Below are 16,498 nucleotides of genomic sequence, written 5' to 3'. Positions count from 1 at the left end.
AACAGGAAGCTCTGGCGTAAAATAAAAATGGTCACTGATATATAGGGGTGAATTTATTATACTCTGCTCCTTGTGCCTCTCATCAGGTTGGATAACACTGACTGGCGGGCTCTGACCCAGTACTGCGGAGCTTCTCTCTATTGCACTCGCCTCTCATCAAGGGTTTTAGGTGGGGGGGAAAAAGAAGTAACATGCTGTTTACTCGCAATTCCAGGTCCGTAATTGCCAATTTATTTGATAGGCAGCTGGGTAATGATGGCATTTCACCCCTTGCCGCAGAGACTAAACGGGAGTGATTCATCCTGAGCTCCATGTGCTTCCTGATCCAGCAGACTCCCTCTGCTCAGGACTGCCTGAATGCCTGCCACACCGACTGAAGGGGTGGGGTGAGGAGGGGGGGTGGCTGCCATGTCGGCTTCAAACAAACCCGAAAGGGAACCCTGAGCTCCTAGCAAATGCAGCTAAGCCTGCCAATTTAGCTGGGGTCTGGGGTTGAGGCAAACACAGCCGTGCTGATGTGCCATTTGTAGGCCTTAATGAGCTGGCAGGATGGAGAGAGGATGGGTCTGCCAGGCCTGACCTCCTCTGGCCTCCATCTCCCTGCTAGCCAGTGCCAGGTCGGCAAACTCACTTCATCTGCTTCATTGGAGTGTAGTCAGACCATGAGGGAAAGGGAGTCTTGTAGCAAATACCATTAACAAACTGTTGGTCTAATGAACAGTCTGGGTCACAGACAGCTCCTGTGTCACTTTGCTCCACGGTACTAACGAGTGACTTTGATGTTTTCTCTTTGTTTCCTCACTGAATGAGAACATCTCTCTGCAGTTGACCTACAGGAGCAGTCCAGTTTCGATGTGGGGTTTTAATAAAAAATAAAAGTGAGAAAAAAAGTTTTCACATTTTAGCAGAAGAAGCACATTACATGCAGTAATACAGGAGGAAGCACAAACTTCTAAACCTTACAGTTTCCAGTCTGCGTTATCAGTCAACAAACTGCTTTAGAATAATTACCCATAACCAGTAAAAGTCATATTAAACACACCGTAGTTTCCGCCGTATAAGTCGCAACTTTTTGCATACATTTGCAAGTCCTGTGACTTATACACTGAAGCGACTAATAGACATTTTCCCCATATTTAGAACCCAATTTTTGACTGACTTTTCAAATGTTCATTCATAGATATGAACCAGTGAACATTACCAGTTGTAGCCACTAGAAGGACCTCTAGGCTTTTATATGTTGAATCGATTTTTGGAACAACGCCGGCCCACGTTTCCCGGAGGTCAGTGGAGACGCATAATGAACGTGACGCATCTGCGGTGATGCATAATAGACGCGACTTATCCAGGGCGAAGCAACTTATTTATGTTTTTTCCACTTTATATGCCAGAGCGATGTGTACGGCGGACAATACAGTAATCTTTATGCAGCTACTTTTTTATGTGAAGCAAAAAAGTTACATTTGTTTAGAAAATGTTTCAATATTCTCATTCTTTAAACCTCGGTGCTGCTCAGATGCACTGGCTTGCACTTTGTGCAATGTGTGAAGTGGGTTTTTACAGCATCGCTGGAGGGGACTTGTTCCAAACTCTGTGGGGACTGGAGGTGAAGTCTCTTACTGTGACCATCTAAAATAACATGAGGCTCTAAAAGTCTTTTTCCCATACAGGGCAGCTTTCAGCAGCTCCTCTGAAGACATGGTCAGTCTTCTGTGGGATATCTTGAGCAGATAAAGGAGAGAAAACCTGCACCGTCACGTCTATTCTCCTGAGTGTACAGAGTGGCAGAGATGGCAACTCAGGTGGAAGTGATTACTGAGGCAGGGTGACAGACGAATGGGAGCGGGAGATATGGTGAGTGTCGATTTCAGAAAAGCAGACACATTTCAAAATGTACTTTTCTTGTGGAGGTGGAACGGAGGATGTTTCCACCTGCAAAAACAAGTTCATCAACAGGTGCTGTAAATTCTGTTTGCTTCAGGAGCTGGTGTAAAACAAGGCGAAACATGTTCTATATGATGTAGTCACAATGGAAGTATTTAACAATTCATATTATGCACGATAAATGTAATTTAAATCAAGGGTATGATGAGGTCATCATCACTCAAAGTAAATTAAGACCAAATGCAACTCCCACAAAAATCTGGTTGACAGAATTACAGATTGCTGTACTTAAATCCTCTATCATGTCTATCAGTGAGGAATCTTATCAGGGAATAAAATATTTTAGTCAACATTATAATAACACTACAATATCCAATATGTCATTCATTATATTTATAATTTTGTAATTGTTGACCAACACACCAAACTACCATTCTAAATTAGGACAATAGATAAAACCTGTAAGGGCAAAACCATCATTCAGTTTTGTGACAGCAAATGAAACTTGTTTCATTTAATTGAACAGTTTGAGGCACATTTGCCACAAAGGTGTTTGTTAAGATACATTTTGTGTTGGTATGCAGCTGCATCGTCATCATAGTGCCGTCTCACAAAGAAAACTGCAAGTATCATTTCAATTTTTATCCTCAACATCAAATTACTTATTTCATTTCATGCCCAGTCAAGCATTGCCAAGCTACATGCAGAATCAGTTTTGCTTCAGCTGTTTGTCCATGTCTTTTTCTAAGACAAGCTTGCCTCCAAACTGGCAGCTTTAATAACGGCCAGATATCTGATGGCGTGGCTGATTCTCCACACAAATCAAGGAGCAGGAAGGGGTGTTTGGCAACCAGGTCCCTTAAGTCTGCACACTTTACTTTGTTAAATATGTAACAAAGTGCGTGGACAAACTGAGGCTATTTCATTTCCATGATATTGATACGACTTCAACTAATCCATAAGGAATGTAAATATAAATGTCTCTTTGGTTTTGTTATCAGCCAACTGAAAAATGTGTTTACAAGTTTCCACAGGATGAGAGACATCTGAATATAGTACTTTTAGGAATAGCTGTAATATGAAAATTAAAATTATACAATTTAAATATTTTGCATTCAGTTTCTGTTTTACATCTGGGATGTTTTACCATTTCTCTACAATTCCTTTTCAAGGAAGGTGATGTTGCACGGAACAATGGTTGAATCCTTTTATTTAATGCAAAAGAAGCAGCAGCAGCAAAAAGCTATGCAGTTTTCTTAGCTAGCCACAATCACAAGTCTATGTTGTCTCGCCTCCTTCAGCATTTTGTCCTGACGTGCTCTGTATCTAAAGAAAAGTTACCTCATTAGTGTGGGACTTGTTCAGATTGACTCTGGGCTTATTCATACTTTCACCAAGTCATACCTTTGCAGCTTTGTTCATCATACACAGTAGTCCCTCGTTTATTGCGGGTGATCCGTACTCTGAAGCCCCACGATAAGTGAAAAACCACCAAGTAGGAATAGTAGTACAAGTAGTAAGTAGTAGTTTGTTTTCGTATTTATATACAGTGCATATATAAAGGCGTTTTAAACCCTTCCCGCACTCTTGCAATATTCTAAACAATGTTTCTAAACTCTCTAAAACAGCACAGAATGTCATGATCTCAACTCTCTGCCTCCTCTGCTCTCTGCCATCTGCCAGCGCTCTCGGCCACGCCGTGCGGAGATCAGCTGATCAGCTGCAGGAGGAAGCTTCTCCCACAGCTGTGGACTGCACACATATGCAGCAGGTGCTAAATAATTTAAAAATCATTTATTTTAAATAAAAATTCCATGCTGATTGTGCAGCTCATCCGTCAATCAGCCAATTGTGTGTCAAGTCCAGTCTTACATTGAAAAACTGCGATACAGCGAGTCCGCGAAAAACGAACCACGAAGTAGAGGGGGACTACTTTATACATGATTTTTTTAATGCAAACATAAACCATCTGCCTCATTATGCACTTCATTCTGCTCTTGGCCTGTCTAATGGTCACTTAGGCTAACTTTGTAGCCACTTTGCCAGATGCCACAACATAACCAGTTTAGTAAAATAATTGACATCATCATCATTAGGCATGAACATCCAGAGCTGTACTTGTGGATGTATTTTTTTAACAAGTCCAGGTTTTAAAACAGAAAAAAAATAAATATGCCGTTCTGTCTAAATGTGGCATTGTGCTCCTAAAACGGCAATTTAATGTGTCTGCCTAAAAACACAACCAGGTTCGGTTGTGCTTCCTCTGGATTTCATGCATTTCTTCTGATTCAAAACGCCTGCACTAACAAGAGTCTGCGCCTGGTACACTTGTTTTAAGCACCGTGATTGAGTGATTAGTGCAGGGGTGTGAAAAGTATGAATTGACCAACACCTGATGGGATTCAGTCAAAACTCACAGGTCTGCCCAAAAAAAACAAAACAAAAAAAAACTACAAAAAACAAACAAACAGAAAAGAAAAACAATAATAACCAGAAGTTAGTTTTACCATAGATTTGATGACACCACCTTCACTTCAGTTCCATTTTCCTGCAGACTTTGACACAATGTTTCTGTAAGTTTAAAAAGTCTTAATGTGTTGTTAAGGCTGAGTTATCATGGTGTCATTTTCCCAGTATTTTCTATCTTTCTATCCACTGGTCCTGTGTTTAGTAGCATCAAAGCAGCAAAAAGACGCTGGAGATTCAGATCAGTTCATAAAGTCTGAGCCAATGAAAAAGTGTAGAAAAGCCAACATGTAAACAACATGATTCCTGTCCTTCATAAAAGACACAGTTCCATTTAAAATGCAAATACTTGAGTATAAAAAAGAACTTTGATCATGTTTTAACTGCCATCTTGTGAATCATTAAATCAAGTGATTGTTTGATTGTTGACTTGATTTTTCACATTGGTGCACCTTGTTTTAGAAATGTAAATGATATGTCAGGGAACTCTGATCAAGGTTTATGGATGTTTTTTAACTACTATGGCTGAGAATAACTGCCCATGAACCATGTGTTTGAGTTAGCAGCGAGCTCTTTTCTCTCTCAGAGAGAGCTGAATGAGGATCCTGCATGTGCAGCTGGATGGCCAAGGACACCAGGCTGCCTGTGAGCTGCTGATAAGTGTATAAAAACAAAGCTCGCACACTGCCCGTGACAGATTCTCATGACTGGGCTCCATGCACGTAGAACTTCTGTACATCTGTGTGAAAGTCTGCCCTTGCAAGTAAAACTGGTTAAAAATCTCCTCCTGCCATTGAATGTGGTTTCTATGAGTACGATGAACAGAGGATATTTTTATCAAACAGTATATTCATACACGCATATTTTCAGTGTAACAAACTAAATAAAATAATCAGTAAAATCACTGATCAGACTAACTTGTAGAATTGTAAATATGTGTATAATATACTGTTATAAGGTAAACTTTCACCATGGTAATAGTACAATAAGAGTTGAGAGTAAAACTGCATTGAAGCTTGAAAATTCCCCAGAAAGACCTGACTGGTGTTACATTTTGTATTATATCAGTAACATTACCAAAAACTTACAATTTGTAAAAATGCAGGAGAGTTTGCAACAGTAATGGTCCACTTTTTTTTATTGCAGGCACTTGTTGTCTTTAAAATCTCGTTGTTTTTTAAGAACCGCTGGGGTTGTTTAAGGGGTTGGCGTACTCACATCTGTCAGCCTGTCCCTGGAACTGTTCCTGACGGAGGGCTTCGACTCGCCGCTCACGCTCTCGCTGTCACTGGCCTTGCAGTTCTTCTGACCAGGTTTCAGCTAGAAGCACAACACACAAAGCAACAAGGGGTTAATACAATTCATACTTCAGCTTGGAGCGCTACATTCACAGCTCCGGCTCGGCAAGGCGTCCCACAGAAGTCAGTTAATGAATATGGGAGAACTGGCAGAATCGGTGGTGCTGTCTCTGTAAATCTGTCATGTTTCTGGGCCTATTCAGTGGCCACGTCTGTGCTTGCCAATGAGAGACGCCATCTGATCTCCCAGTATGCGACTCCTCTCAGCCCACGGAATCGAGAACAGGGATAAAGACCCCTCCAGAACCTTCAAATGGAGCCACTATCTCTCCCGAGCAGACACCACATGCTGAGGCAGCAGGAGCTCAGCAAGTGTCATCCTCTACAGGCTCGCCCTCAGATGCAGCAAAATGACAAGAATATAAAAAGGACTTGCCAATCTGGCAAAATCGAAGGCTCTTCAAAATCTGGAGAACAACGAAAGCCTCTTGGGAGAACAGAGTTCAGTGGGAGGAGGTGGAGTCTGGTCCAAGTCTGCAACTGATGCACATGCTGCGTTCTTGAGACGTGCCAACTTCTGCTGGTTTGATTTCAAAGTGTATTAAATGCTTGGCTTATGAGACCAAGCAGTGAGCAATTGTTCAGCCACTTTGCAGAAAATAAGAGTGCAACACTGCACACACTGATCAGAAGAAGTGTGCACCTTCTGCACAAGAGAAGGCCAAAGCTTCAGTGTGAGAGCGTCAGTGTGCAGTTTTATTATATATATATATATTACAGGTATGAGACATCATTTAACGTGACGACAGGACACAAGGCAGGGGAATACAAAAGAAGCCGTTGAGTTGAGGGGATAATACAAAATGAAAATGTTCCCTTTTCTGTGGCCGTTAGTGGTGTGAAAAGAATCCCATTCCATGGGAGAGTTGCATGATGGGTAGAAGGAGGGTGGATTCACCAGAGTGCTAAATGTGATAAGAAAATCCCAGCACTGTGAAGACCTGACGGGCCTGTTCAAATGTGTGAGAAAGTCTGAAAATGCTTGTGCACGCGTGTGTGTAGGTCTACGTTCCCACACAGTGCTGAAACAAGGCTGATAAGCCAAAGTCGCCTGTGCACAAGCAGTACCGTGCACTGCTACAGCGCTAATTACCTCCAACACATTTTACTCGTACAAACAAAAAAACAAAACAGAAAAAAAAAACCAGCACACATTCTCATTTTATTGTAAATGTCACTTCATCTGAAGGGAATTGGCAAAATCCTTAAAGTAAAAAAAGGAACAATATCTCATGGAGCCTGGCCTCTGAACTGATCCATGGAGAAGGCACGGGGGGAGGCTGTCTGTGCCCCCGTCTGAGGCTCCTTCATCAAAACATGTTGACCTATAATATTTATTAACCAAGCAGCATCCCTGTTGACAACACTGAGCAGCGAATGCCAGCTCTCTCATGCATTTATGAATGTGCACACACACAAAGACCGAAAGCGGCTGCCAGTTCCTCCATCGAATATTCACTGCCAGAACACATATATGGTGGGCTTATAAAACATATAATCAGAGAAGTGGAAGAAGATAGAGAGATTTGTCTTTTATTAATCAATGTGGAATCCAAAAGCTGTGCTGTGGAGAAACCACATAATCACACCGTCTGTATCCTGATTTATCTGTGTGTGTGTGTGTGGACTTTATAGAATCTGAAATACCGCTGCTCTTATCCAACTGTATGTAATGTCTGAAGAACATGTCTAATAAAGACATTCCAATAAAGCGTGGCTCATCTTTCAGAGCTATTACATAGCTGGGAACCTGATTACACAGCTATTTGAAAACGTATTCCCCGGCTTGTTCCCTTTAATTTCCCCCTGAGCTCCCTAAAATTACTTCAGAGAATTTTCTTTTAATCCGTTCTCTTTCTCTTTAGAGGTTCAATGTGTGGATTCATTCCTTTTTATGACGTGATTAAAAAAAAAAGTCTTAAGCAAATGAAGGGACTGATGGTGGTCAGTCTCATCCAACAGCGAAGCTGAAATTTAATGACCTGCCGCCTGGTGATAAATCTGAACTAGAAGCCTGCGTGTGGGTGTGGGGGGCCGTCTCTGCGATCTGATCTGTGATCATTTGATCACTCCCACTTGTACCAGCATGCAAGTCATGGTTTATATGGGTCTTTAAATTAGTTTCAGCTTTAAACCTCCTTTAATGAACCCCAGTGCACTTCACTGCAGTTGGCAGAGATCTTTGGTGGAGAAACGAGGTCTGCTGAGCAGAAGCAAAGACGCAAATGATGAAAATGTGGGTTCAAATATGAGAATGTGTTTATCTAATGACCTACAGAAGATAAACATATGTTTTTAATATTCCCAAGATTAGTTTAGCAATTAAAATATAAACACAGTCAAATGTACCATTGATTTAATAAAACATTCAAATTGTTAAATACACCTATTATTAGAGAACAATTATTTCTTTCAGTTCATTCTATGTTTGAATAAAGAACTTTTTATGTTGATCCAAACAACTTGAACAACTGATGCAGACCATAAACAGCATTTTTTTTTTACTCAGCAGTTACTTACATTTTTAGAGTAAAGCATTAAAATCACAGCATGGTTCCGCTCACAGAAATTATTTCATGTTTTGTTGCAGTCGGGCAGATTTTAGTGTCAAAAAACCTTTCAGGAAATTAAAATAACATATTTTCTTTAAAAGTCATGGTTGCAGCTTTTACAGCGGTGCTTGAAAGTTTGTCAAGCCTTTATAATTTTCTATATTTCTGCATCAATATGATCCAAAACATCATCAGATTTTCACACAAGTCCTAAATGTAGATGAAGAGAACCCAGTTAAACAAATGAGACAAAAATATTTTACTTGTTCATTTATTAATTGAGGAAAATGATCCAATATTACGTATTTGTGACGGTAAAAGTATATGAACCTATAGTATTATCAGTTAATTTGAAGGTGAAATTAGAGTCAGGTGTTTTCAATCAATGGATGATGATCAGGTGTGAGGGGGCACCCTGTTTGATTTAAAGAACAGGATCTATCAAAGTCTGATCTTCACAACATGTTTGTGGAAGTGGATCATGGAGGAACAAGGAGATTTCTGAGGAGCTCAGAAAAAGAGTTGTTGATGCTCATCAGGCTGGAAAAGGTTACAAACCATCTGTAAAGAGTTTGGACTCCACCAGTCCACAGGCAGACAGATCGTGTCCAAATCGAGGACATTCAAGAGCATTGTTACCCTCTCCAGGAGCGGTGGACCAACAAAGATCACTCCAAGGTGTGGAATAGTGGGCGAGGCCACAAAGGACCCCAGGGTAACTTCTAATCAACTGAAGGTCTCTGTCACATTAATGTTGATGTTCATGAGTCCACCATCAGGAGACACTGAACAACAATGGTGTCATGGCAGGTTGAAGGAGAAACCACTGCTCTCCAACAAGAACATGGCTGCTCGTCTGCAGTTTGATAAAGATCACGTGGACAAACCAGAAGACTGTTGAAGAATGTTTTGTGGACGATGAGACCAAAATAAAACTTCTTGGTTTAAATGAAAAGTGTTGTGTTTGGAGAAACAAAACTCTGCATTCCTGCAGAAGAACCTTCTCCCATCTGTGAAACATGGTGGTGGTAGTGTCATGGTTTGGGCCTGTTTTTCTGCATCTGGATCAGGACAGCTTGTCATCAATGATGGAACAATGAATTCAGAATTATATCAGAGAATTCTACAGGAAAATGTCAGAACATCTGTCCATGAACTGAATCTCAAGAGAAGGTGGGTCATGCAGCAACACAATGACTCTAAAGACACAAGATGTTCTACCAAAGAATGATTCAAGAAGAATAAAGTTCATGTTGTGGAATGACCAAGTCAAAGTCCTGACCTTAATCCAATCCAGATGTTGTGGAAGGAAACAATTAGCTGCAGTTACTGCTGCATCGTGGGGGTGGGGTGTCACATCAGATACTGAAAGCAAAGGCTCACATACTTTTACCATCACAAATATGTAATATTGGATCATTTTCCTCAATAAATAAATTAACAAGTTTAATATTTTTGTCTCATATGTTTAACTGGGTTCTCTTTATCTACTTTTAGGACTTTTGTGAAAATCTGATGTTTTAGGTCATATTGATGCAGAAATATAGAAAACTATAGAGTTCACAAACTTTCAAGCATGACTGTATGTTCTCTGTTAATAGATGATTTTATATGTAATTGTATTTGTAACGTGGTTTTACTATCTTCAAGCAGAAATGGACGTGTTAGTTTAAACAGGAGTTCTTCGGGCTTTGATTTAAACAAAGCACAACTTTATCATCAAACTGCAGGTTAGAAAATTTACTAAAGCTATGTGTGTGTTTAACCTCGTGTTTAACAGAAAGTGAAGTCGGTCTCATTTTGTTCAGTCATTGCCATTTTCACTTGAGATAGTTTTACATATGAATATGTACAAAGATTTCACTCAGTTACAAAAGTAGTAAAAGCACAAAATAGAAGAAAACTACACATCAACAATTTTGGCTGAGAATAAACAAGAAAAATCCAGAGGTACAGGCGCTGGGGAGGGGGATTTGTGAATGAGAGCAGCTGGGAAGATGGATATGAACAACAGGTGTACTGAATGAATAATGAAGGGAACTGAGGGGTACAATAGACATGAAAATCCAGAAACCTGCAGAATTAACAAGTAATGGAAAAACACCCAAAAAAGAAAGGTCTAAAAAAAACTATTTAGCAGCAAAAACATGAAACAAAACTGGTAATACAGGAAAAAAACACATACAGGAATAAAAAAACATGATTTCCAACCAGGAAAAATGAACCACATTAACAAAACCCCTGATTCATGACAATGAATGCTGCCATATTATTTATCATCATCAGCCATTACAAATACACAGTTTGAGATGTGCACAAGATGTTTGTGAATAATGTGGCTGCCACAACAAAAATGAAATTGTATTTAAAAAGACACTGAGCAAGAAATGTCTTATTGCCACTAAAGGCAATACAATTCGGCAAAACATGAGCAAAGATAAAAGCTACAATGGAATATCTAACAACACTATTATCTTGAAACATATAATAAACCTCTATTACAGTACGTCATGAGCATGCGAAGTCAATTATTTTCTCACTTAGTGAAAAGTGCTCACCATTGCCATAGTGGGATTTTACAAGTGTATTGACCTATTCTCAGGGGCTGCACTACAGCCCGAATGCAATCGAGCACAAAAGTAGGCCTGCTAACATTTCTAACCACAAAGGCCTTTTTAAACAGAGTCATACACAACCAATCCCCCACACCCCCCGCCGCCACAGCCACCACTGCCGCCACTCATCCCACAAAGAGAGGAAAAAAGGGAAACTAGCGTCAGTTTTCTAGTGGCCTCAGAGGGATTCTGCTGCCATCAGCTCCTGGTTTCCCTTAGTTACGCACTACAGCAGCTGCGGAGCTCGCTGGTAATAAAACCTGGAACAATTTAACGGCTTTTATTGTTCTTCTGCGGCTTTCACAACAGCTAACCTGTCCTCGCAGGATCTGGCATAAAGAATCCCACTAGGACGGCAATGAAAGAGGATCTCATTTACCTAAAAGCGCTTATAAATTTTTAATTTGCTCTAACAAGTAAATTAACAAGTCCCTCATTTGGGAAGTTTTATGGCTGCTTGCCACTAAGGGAAAACCATGAAAGTTTTATAGATAATCCACTGCTGAGGCTCTGTTGCTGATAATAAATCGCCTTTTTCCAGCAGCACTGTCAAATCCTTCAGTTTCTACACACTACACTTTGAATATCTCCTTTATGTTGTCCCCAGAGGTCTATATACCAGAGCTGTTAAAGTGGAGGAGAGTTTAATGACTGAGCAGTTAAAATGAACTTAAAGAATTTCGTTCGACTTTCTGAAGATGCTCTCCTATAGCCCGAGGATATGACTTGGCCAAACATTAAACCGCATTAAGGTTCACTAATTATGTCCATCCCAGACTCCACATCACATCAGCCTCACAGTGAGCCCATAACACCACCTAGGGCTGGTTGACAACAGCAGTTGGAAACTGCCGGGCCTGTTTATCTCACTGCTGCCTTTATCTGACAAGTCTAATGTGAAAATGGAGGCTGTGGGTTAGTCAGGGTCTATACAGGGCAGGCATCAGACTCCACGTCATTGGTCTGACAGCGGCTGTGTGGGCGAGCCTATCACAGTGGCTGAGAGCTGACCCTGTACTTGCCCCTGAGGCCCAGCTGCTTTAACTTTCACAGACAGGAGCCCTGCCTGACCTTCTTGTCACCCATAAGCCCTTCTGCCACCCTCGCTCACAGCCTGTCACTGAGCATCAGTGCTTCACGTCTGCTACGATTGTTACTGTTCACAAAGAGGTTCTGGGCTTTCATGCTATTAAAATGTCCAATGCCACTTTTTAATCTCTGCCCATGAAGCATGGACGTGGCACGTTCTTTTATTGCTGTGCACAAGCCATATTAAAATAAGTGGCATGTTTATCCTAAAGCTTGCTGTTTGATTATGATGTCACTTGCAGTAAAACAGTGTGGTACTTTGTCTCCCACCGCCAAAAGGCAAAGACAAAGGATACTGTTTTTGCCTGTGCTTGTTTGTGCATGTATGTTACCAAAATACCTCATGAACCACTTGGTATATTTTAATAAAATGTGCATAAATTATTCACTGTCTGTACATCTAATTCACTTTTGGAGTCAGTTCAATTAATAACAGCTGAACAACACTAGCCTGCATAAAATGGATGCAAGTTACTTAGTTTTAGAAACCATGAGCTAAAACTTGATGTGGTAGTAGCTGAGAATTATTCACTAATACTTTGGACATGGCATCTCACAGTCACTGCATGAGATCACATGCAATGAAATTTTCAAAGTTTGACCAAACAGGCTACAACTTTGTCAATTTTCTACATAAAAGGTTTTTAGTTTAAAACGGTGGAATCAAATCTAACAAGCCATCGTTAACTTGTTTTAAACATATTTTGCTTCCAAGAAGTCAGGCTTTCCAGTAATCTTTTAAAGAGGTTTTGGTTAATTGTCTATCTTTGTACCCGACCAGTATATTTTTTAGGTCACGTAAGACTGACCCAATAATATAATAATACAATAATACAATCTTCTTTCAGCTTTTCCCTCTTCAGGGGTCTCCACAGTGAGTCATCCTCCTCCATCTCTGTCCTCTGCATCCTCTGTCCTCACTCCAGCTACCTCCATGTCCTCTCTAACTGCATCCATGTATCTCATCTTTGTCTCTTTCCTGGCAGCTACTTTTCTAACATCCTTCTACCAATATATCCACTGTCCCTCCTCTGGACATGTCCAAACCATCTCAGTGTGCTCTCTAATTTTACCTCCCAGTTGTTCAACCTGTGCTGTACCTCTGATGATCTCATTCCTAATCTTTTCCATCATTGTCTCTCCTAAGAAGAACCTCAACATCTTAATTTCTGCCACTTCCAGTTCTGTCTCCTGACTTTTTGTCCATGTCTCTGTCTCCAGAACATACAACATAGCTGGTCTCACCACTGTCTTGTAAGCATTTCCTTTGACATTTGCTGACACCATTTTGTCACAAATCACTCCTGAAACTTTTCTCCATCACTCCATCCTGCCTGGACTCTCTTTTTCACCTCTTTACCACATTCCCCATTTTCCTGGACAGTGGACCCCAAGTACTTGAAGTCCTGCACCTTTGTGACCTCTGCTCCTTGTAGCCTCACTGTTCCACCTGCTTCCCTCTCATTCACACACATGGACTCTGTCTCACTACGACTGACTTTCATTCCTCTTCTTTCAAGTCCATACCTCCACCTCTCCAAGTTCTCTTCCACCTGTTCCATGTTCTCACCACAGATCACAATGTCATCTGCAAACATCATAGTTCATGGGGATTCCTTTCTGACCTCATCTGTTAGTCGGTCCATCACCAGATCAAACAAGAAGGGGCTCAGAGCTGATCCTTGATGCACTCCCACCTCCACCTTGAAGCTATCTGTCACTCCTACAGCACATCTCACTACTGTCCTGCTGTCCTCATATGTGTCCTGTACCACTCTAACATACTTATCTGCCACTCTAGATTTTTTCATGCATATATTACCATACCATACAATACCATAATACAATAGTAATACTATTTCAGGCTTGTGTTTTTGTGACATACTGCTAGAAAAAAGCCCAAAGCCATTATTTAGCTGTATTCTCTATTTTGTGTACACACAACACTGTTTCATTAATGTTTAAATTACGTCAAACTTAATGCCTTGGGGTGAAATATGTCCCTTGTTAACGTCTTATCTGGCCTCCAACATGATATTTTAAAAGCAAAATATTTGTATCACTTCTAATTTTGCTGAAAAAAAACCTGAGCATGTTTTATTTAGTGCTGACTTCTCATGACAATCGGCCAGTGCTGAAGTCAAGAAAAAAATTGATTGATTTTTTTGGATAATCTTCGATTTTGATGTAGAAAGAGCTAAAGACAACATCAACTGAAACTGACCAACCTTATTAAGGAACCTGCAGCCAACGTGTCAGGCCTGACTTGAGTTAATGAATTTAAACTGGTCCTCTGTTTGAACCATTTTTTTTTAATTATTTTGTCCCCCTTTTCAACGGAGTTTGAGACCCCTGGTTAAATGATTTATACATCAGTGTTTATAGCTTAAATGATCTGCTGAATAATGGTCTGGTACAAGAACTAGACTGAGAAGAAGTAAAAAATAACACCAAAATGTAAAGTACTTCAAAATAAAATACTGTATAAATAAATGGAAGTTGGCTTAAGACTTTTACCATACAGTACGTGTACATACCCAGACCAAAAAATAATAAAAATAAAAAGTATTTCAATTTCCAGCATCAATATGAGTGAATGATATTGAAGCAGCTTGCTTTCTAGTAGATCTACTGTATGTTCAGTGATAACAGGCAAGCCTGCCCTAACTATCTCAAGTCACAGAGGAGGCTTTTATGATTGCTGTACAGGAATTTGAAGTCTAAGCAATGCTATGGAACCATCGAGGACTAGTCACATCAGCTGCAGGCTGAAAGCATCCTGAGAGCAAGAGGAACTGGTGAAATTGAGGCTCATAAGAGTGGAGTGGGAGGGGGTAAACATGGTTGAAAGCACTGTCTTGATCTCATCAGTCATACTATGGACTCCATTTCCTCTACCACAGGCTGGAGGCTACTAGAGTTTGCGGCTGCATTTATATATTGCCATAAATCTCTAATCTATGACGACATTACAGACGAATCAATATGCTTTTAACATCCATCCTCCGCCCTGTGTCGCAATCACCCCCCTCACAAATGGTCATATAATGTAGTAGTCTAGTAGATTGAGTTATGGGGACAATTCCCAGATTTAATAATGAGCTGAGCAGGTGGAGGAAAAAGTGTGCGGTGGAGAGATGGGAGAATATAAGAGCAGTTGGAGACATCTACTCTCTCAGATCATATTTGAACAACTTGTTAAAGTAGCCCGGTGTGGCAGTTAAATAACCTTCCTGTCCACTTTATGTGCCTCCAATTCCCTGAGCTTTAACATTTCCAAAGAAGAGCAAACACAAATAAATAAATAAATAAATAAAAATAAACCCAGAGAATACTGTTGCTTGATCCTTTCCCAGATGGCTCTGAAAAACTGAAAATGATCACAGTTCAGATGGCCCAATTAAATGCTTATCAACACTATAATACAAAAAGAAATCAGCATGCAATTAATTACATGAAATCCCTTGCCTTCCCTAGGAGTGTAACTGTTTCATATTGTCTTTCAAACTCCCAATCAACTACTAATCCAGGCAGTGTGTAAAACCAGAGCTCTCTGTGCTGGCCAGCCTCAATAAAGGGAGGTATGGAAAAAAAGACAGCAGAGCAAAAGTTCTCTCCTATCGGCTTGGAGGGGCTATCATTTCTCTTTTTTATTGCCATTTATTTTCCTCTAGGAATTCACTGCCAGTATATTGGCAGGCCTTCCAGGAGATGGAGGCAATGAAATTTAGCGCGGACACTTAACACTGGGTCAAGCTGTGTGTGAGACTCATGTGGTAATATGATAGACAAGTGCTTCTGGTTTAGGGAAATAGGGCTTTATTTGTGTTACGGGAATAGCAGCAAAGTGCTCGCCCTGATACACTAATGCTACATAAAAAATAAAAAATAACACATATATGAGCCCTTTTTAAAGAAGTTACGAGGTTCATCATGTAACATAAGACTGTCCACTGGTTGACACAACAATGAGACAGTCTTTATTGTTAGACCTACATAATGATACTCATTGTAACAGGTCAATTATTGACTGCATCAATAATAGTAAACTGAATATATTTCAGTGAATAAAGTTTTAATTTTTTTTCTTCCAAACAACAATCAGTTACTTAAACCAATGCTTCATGATGAACAAGTGACTTTTTTATTAATTTATTCCCCCCCCCACCCCCCACACACACAGGTTTGTTTTGCTATCTTTGTGGGGCCTTTGCATTGACTTCCATTCATTTTTCATTCATTTCTATAGCCTAACCATGACCTTTATCCATAACCTAACCATTACCAGTACATACCTAACCCTAAGCCTAACACATCCTCAATTCACACCTTAGTCCTAAACCTAGCCCCTAACCCACCAACGGGACTTCTTCTTATGGGGCCCGGGCTTTGGGCCCCATAAGGAGCAGTTGGTCCCCACAATGTAGTATAAGTTGGAAAAATGGGCCTCACAAAGTAGCATAAACAAGGACACACACACACACACACACACACACACACACACACATATATATATACATATATATATATATAT

The 16,498-nt window shown here is 40.3% G+C and overlaps 1 protein-coding gene across 1 annotated transcript in view; it reads right to left on the bottom strand.

Annotated features, from left to right (window-relative positions):
- Window positions 1-5,542: 5,542 nt before the first annotated feature.
- LOC119420707 (autism susceptibility gene 2 protein-like) overlaps window positions 5,543-16,498 on the bottom strand; it is a 90,976-nt gene continuing 80,020 nt past the window's right edge. Inside the window, exon 2 of the mRNA XM_037688135.1 lies at window positions 5,543-5,670. Within this exon, the coding sequence (XP_037544063.1) occupies window positions 5,548-5,670 (123 nt within the window). The 3' untranslated portion in view covers window positions 5,543-5,547. The remainder of the gene's footprint in view (window positions 5,671-16,498) is intronic.

The sequence above is a fragment of the Nematolebias whitei genome, chromosome 14 (assembly GCF_014905685.2).
Source record: "Nematolebias whitei isolate Nwh7 chromosome 14, NemWhi1, whole genome shotgun sequence".
Taxonomy (NCBI): Eukaryota; Metazoa; Chordata; class Actinopteri; order Cyprinodontiformes; family Rivulidae; genus Nematolebias; species Nematolebias whitei.
This window is presented reverse-complemented; position numbering and strand designations above follow the sequence as displayed.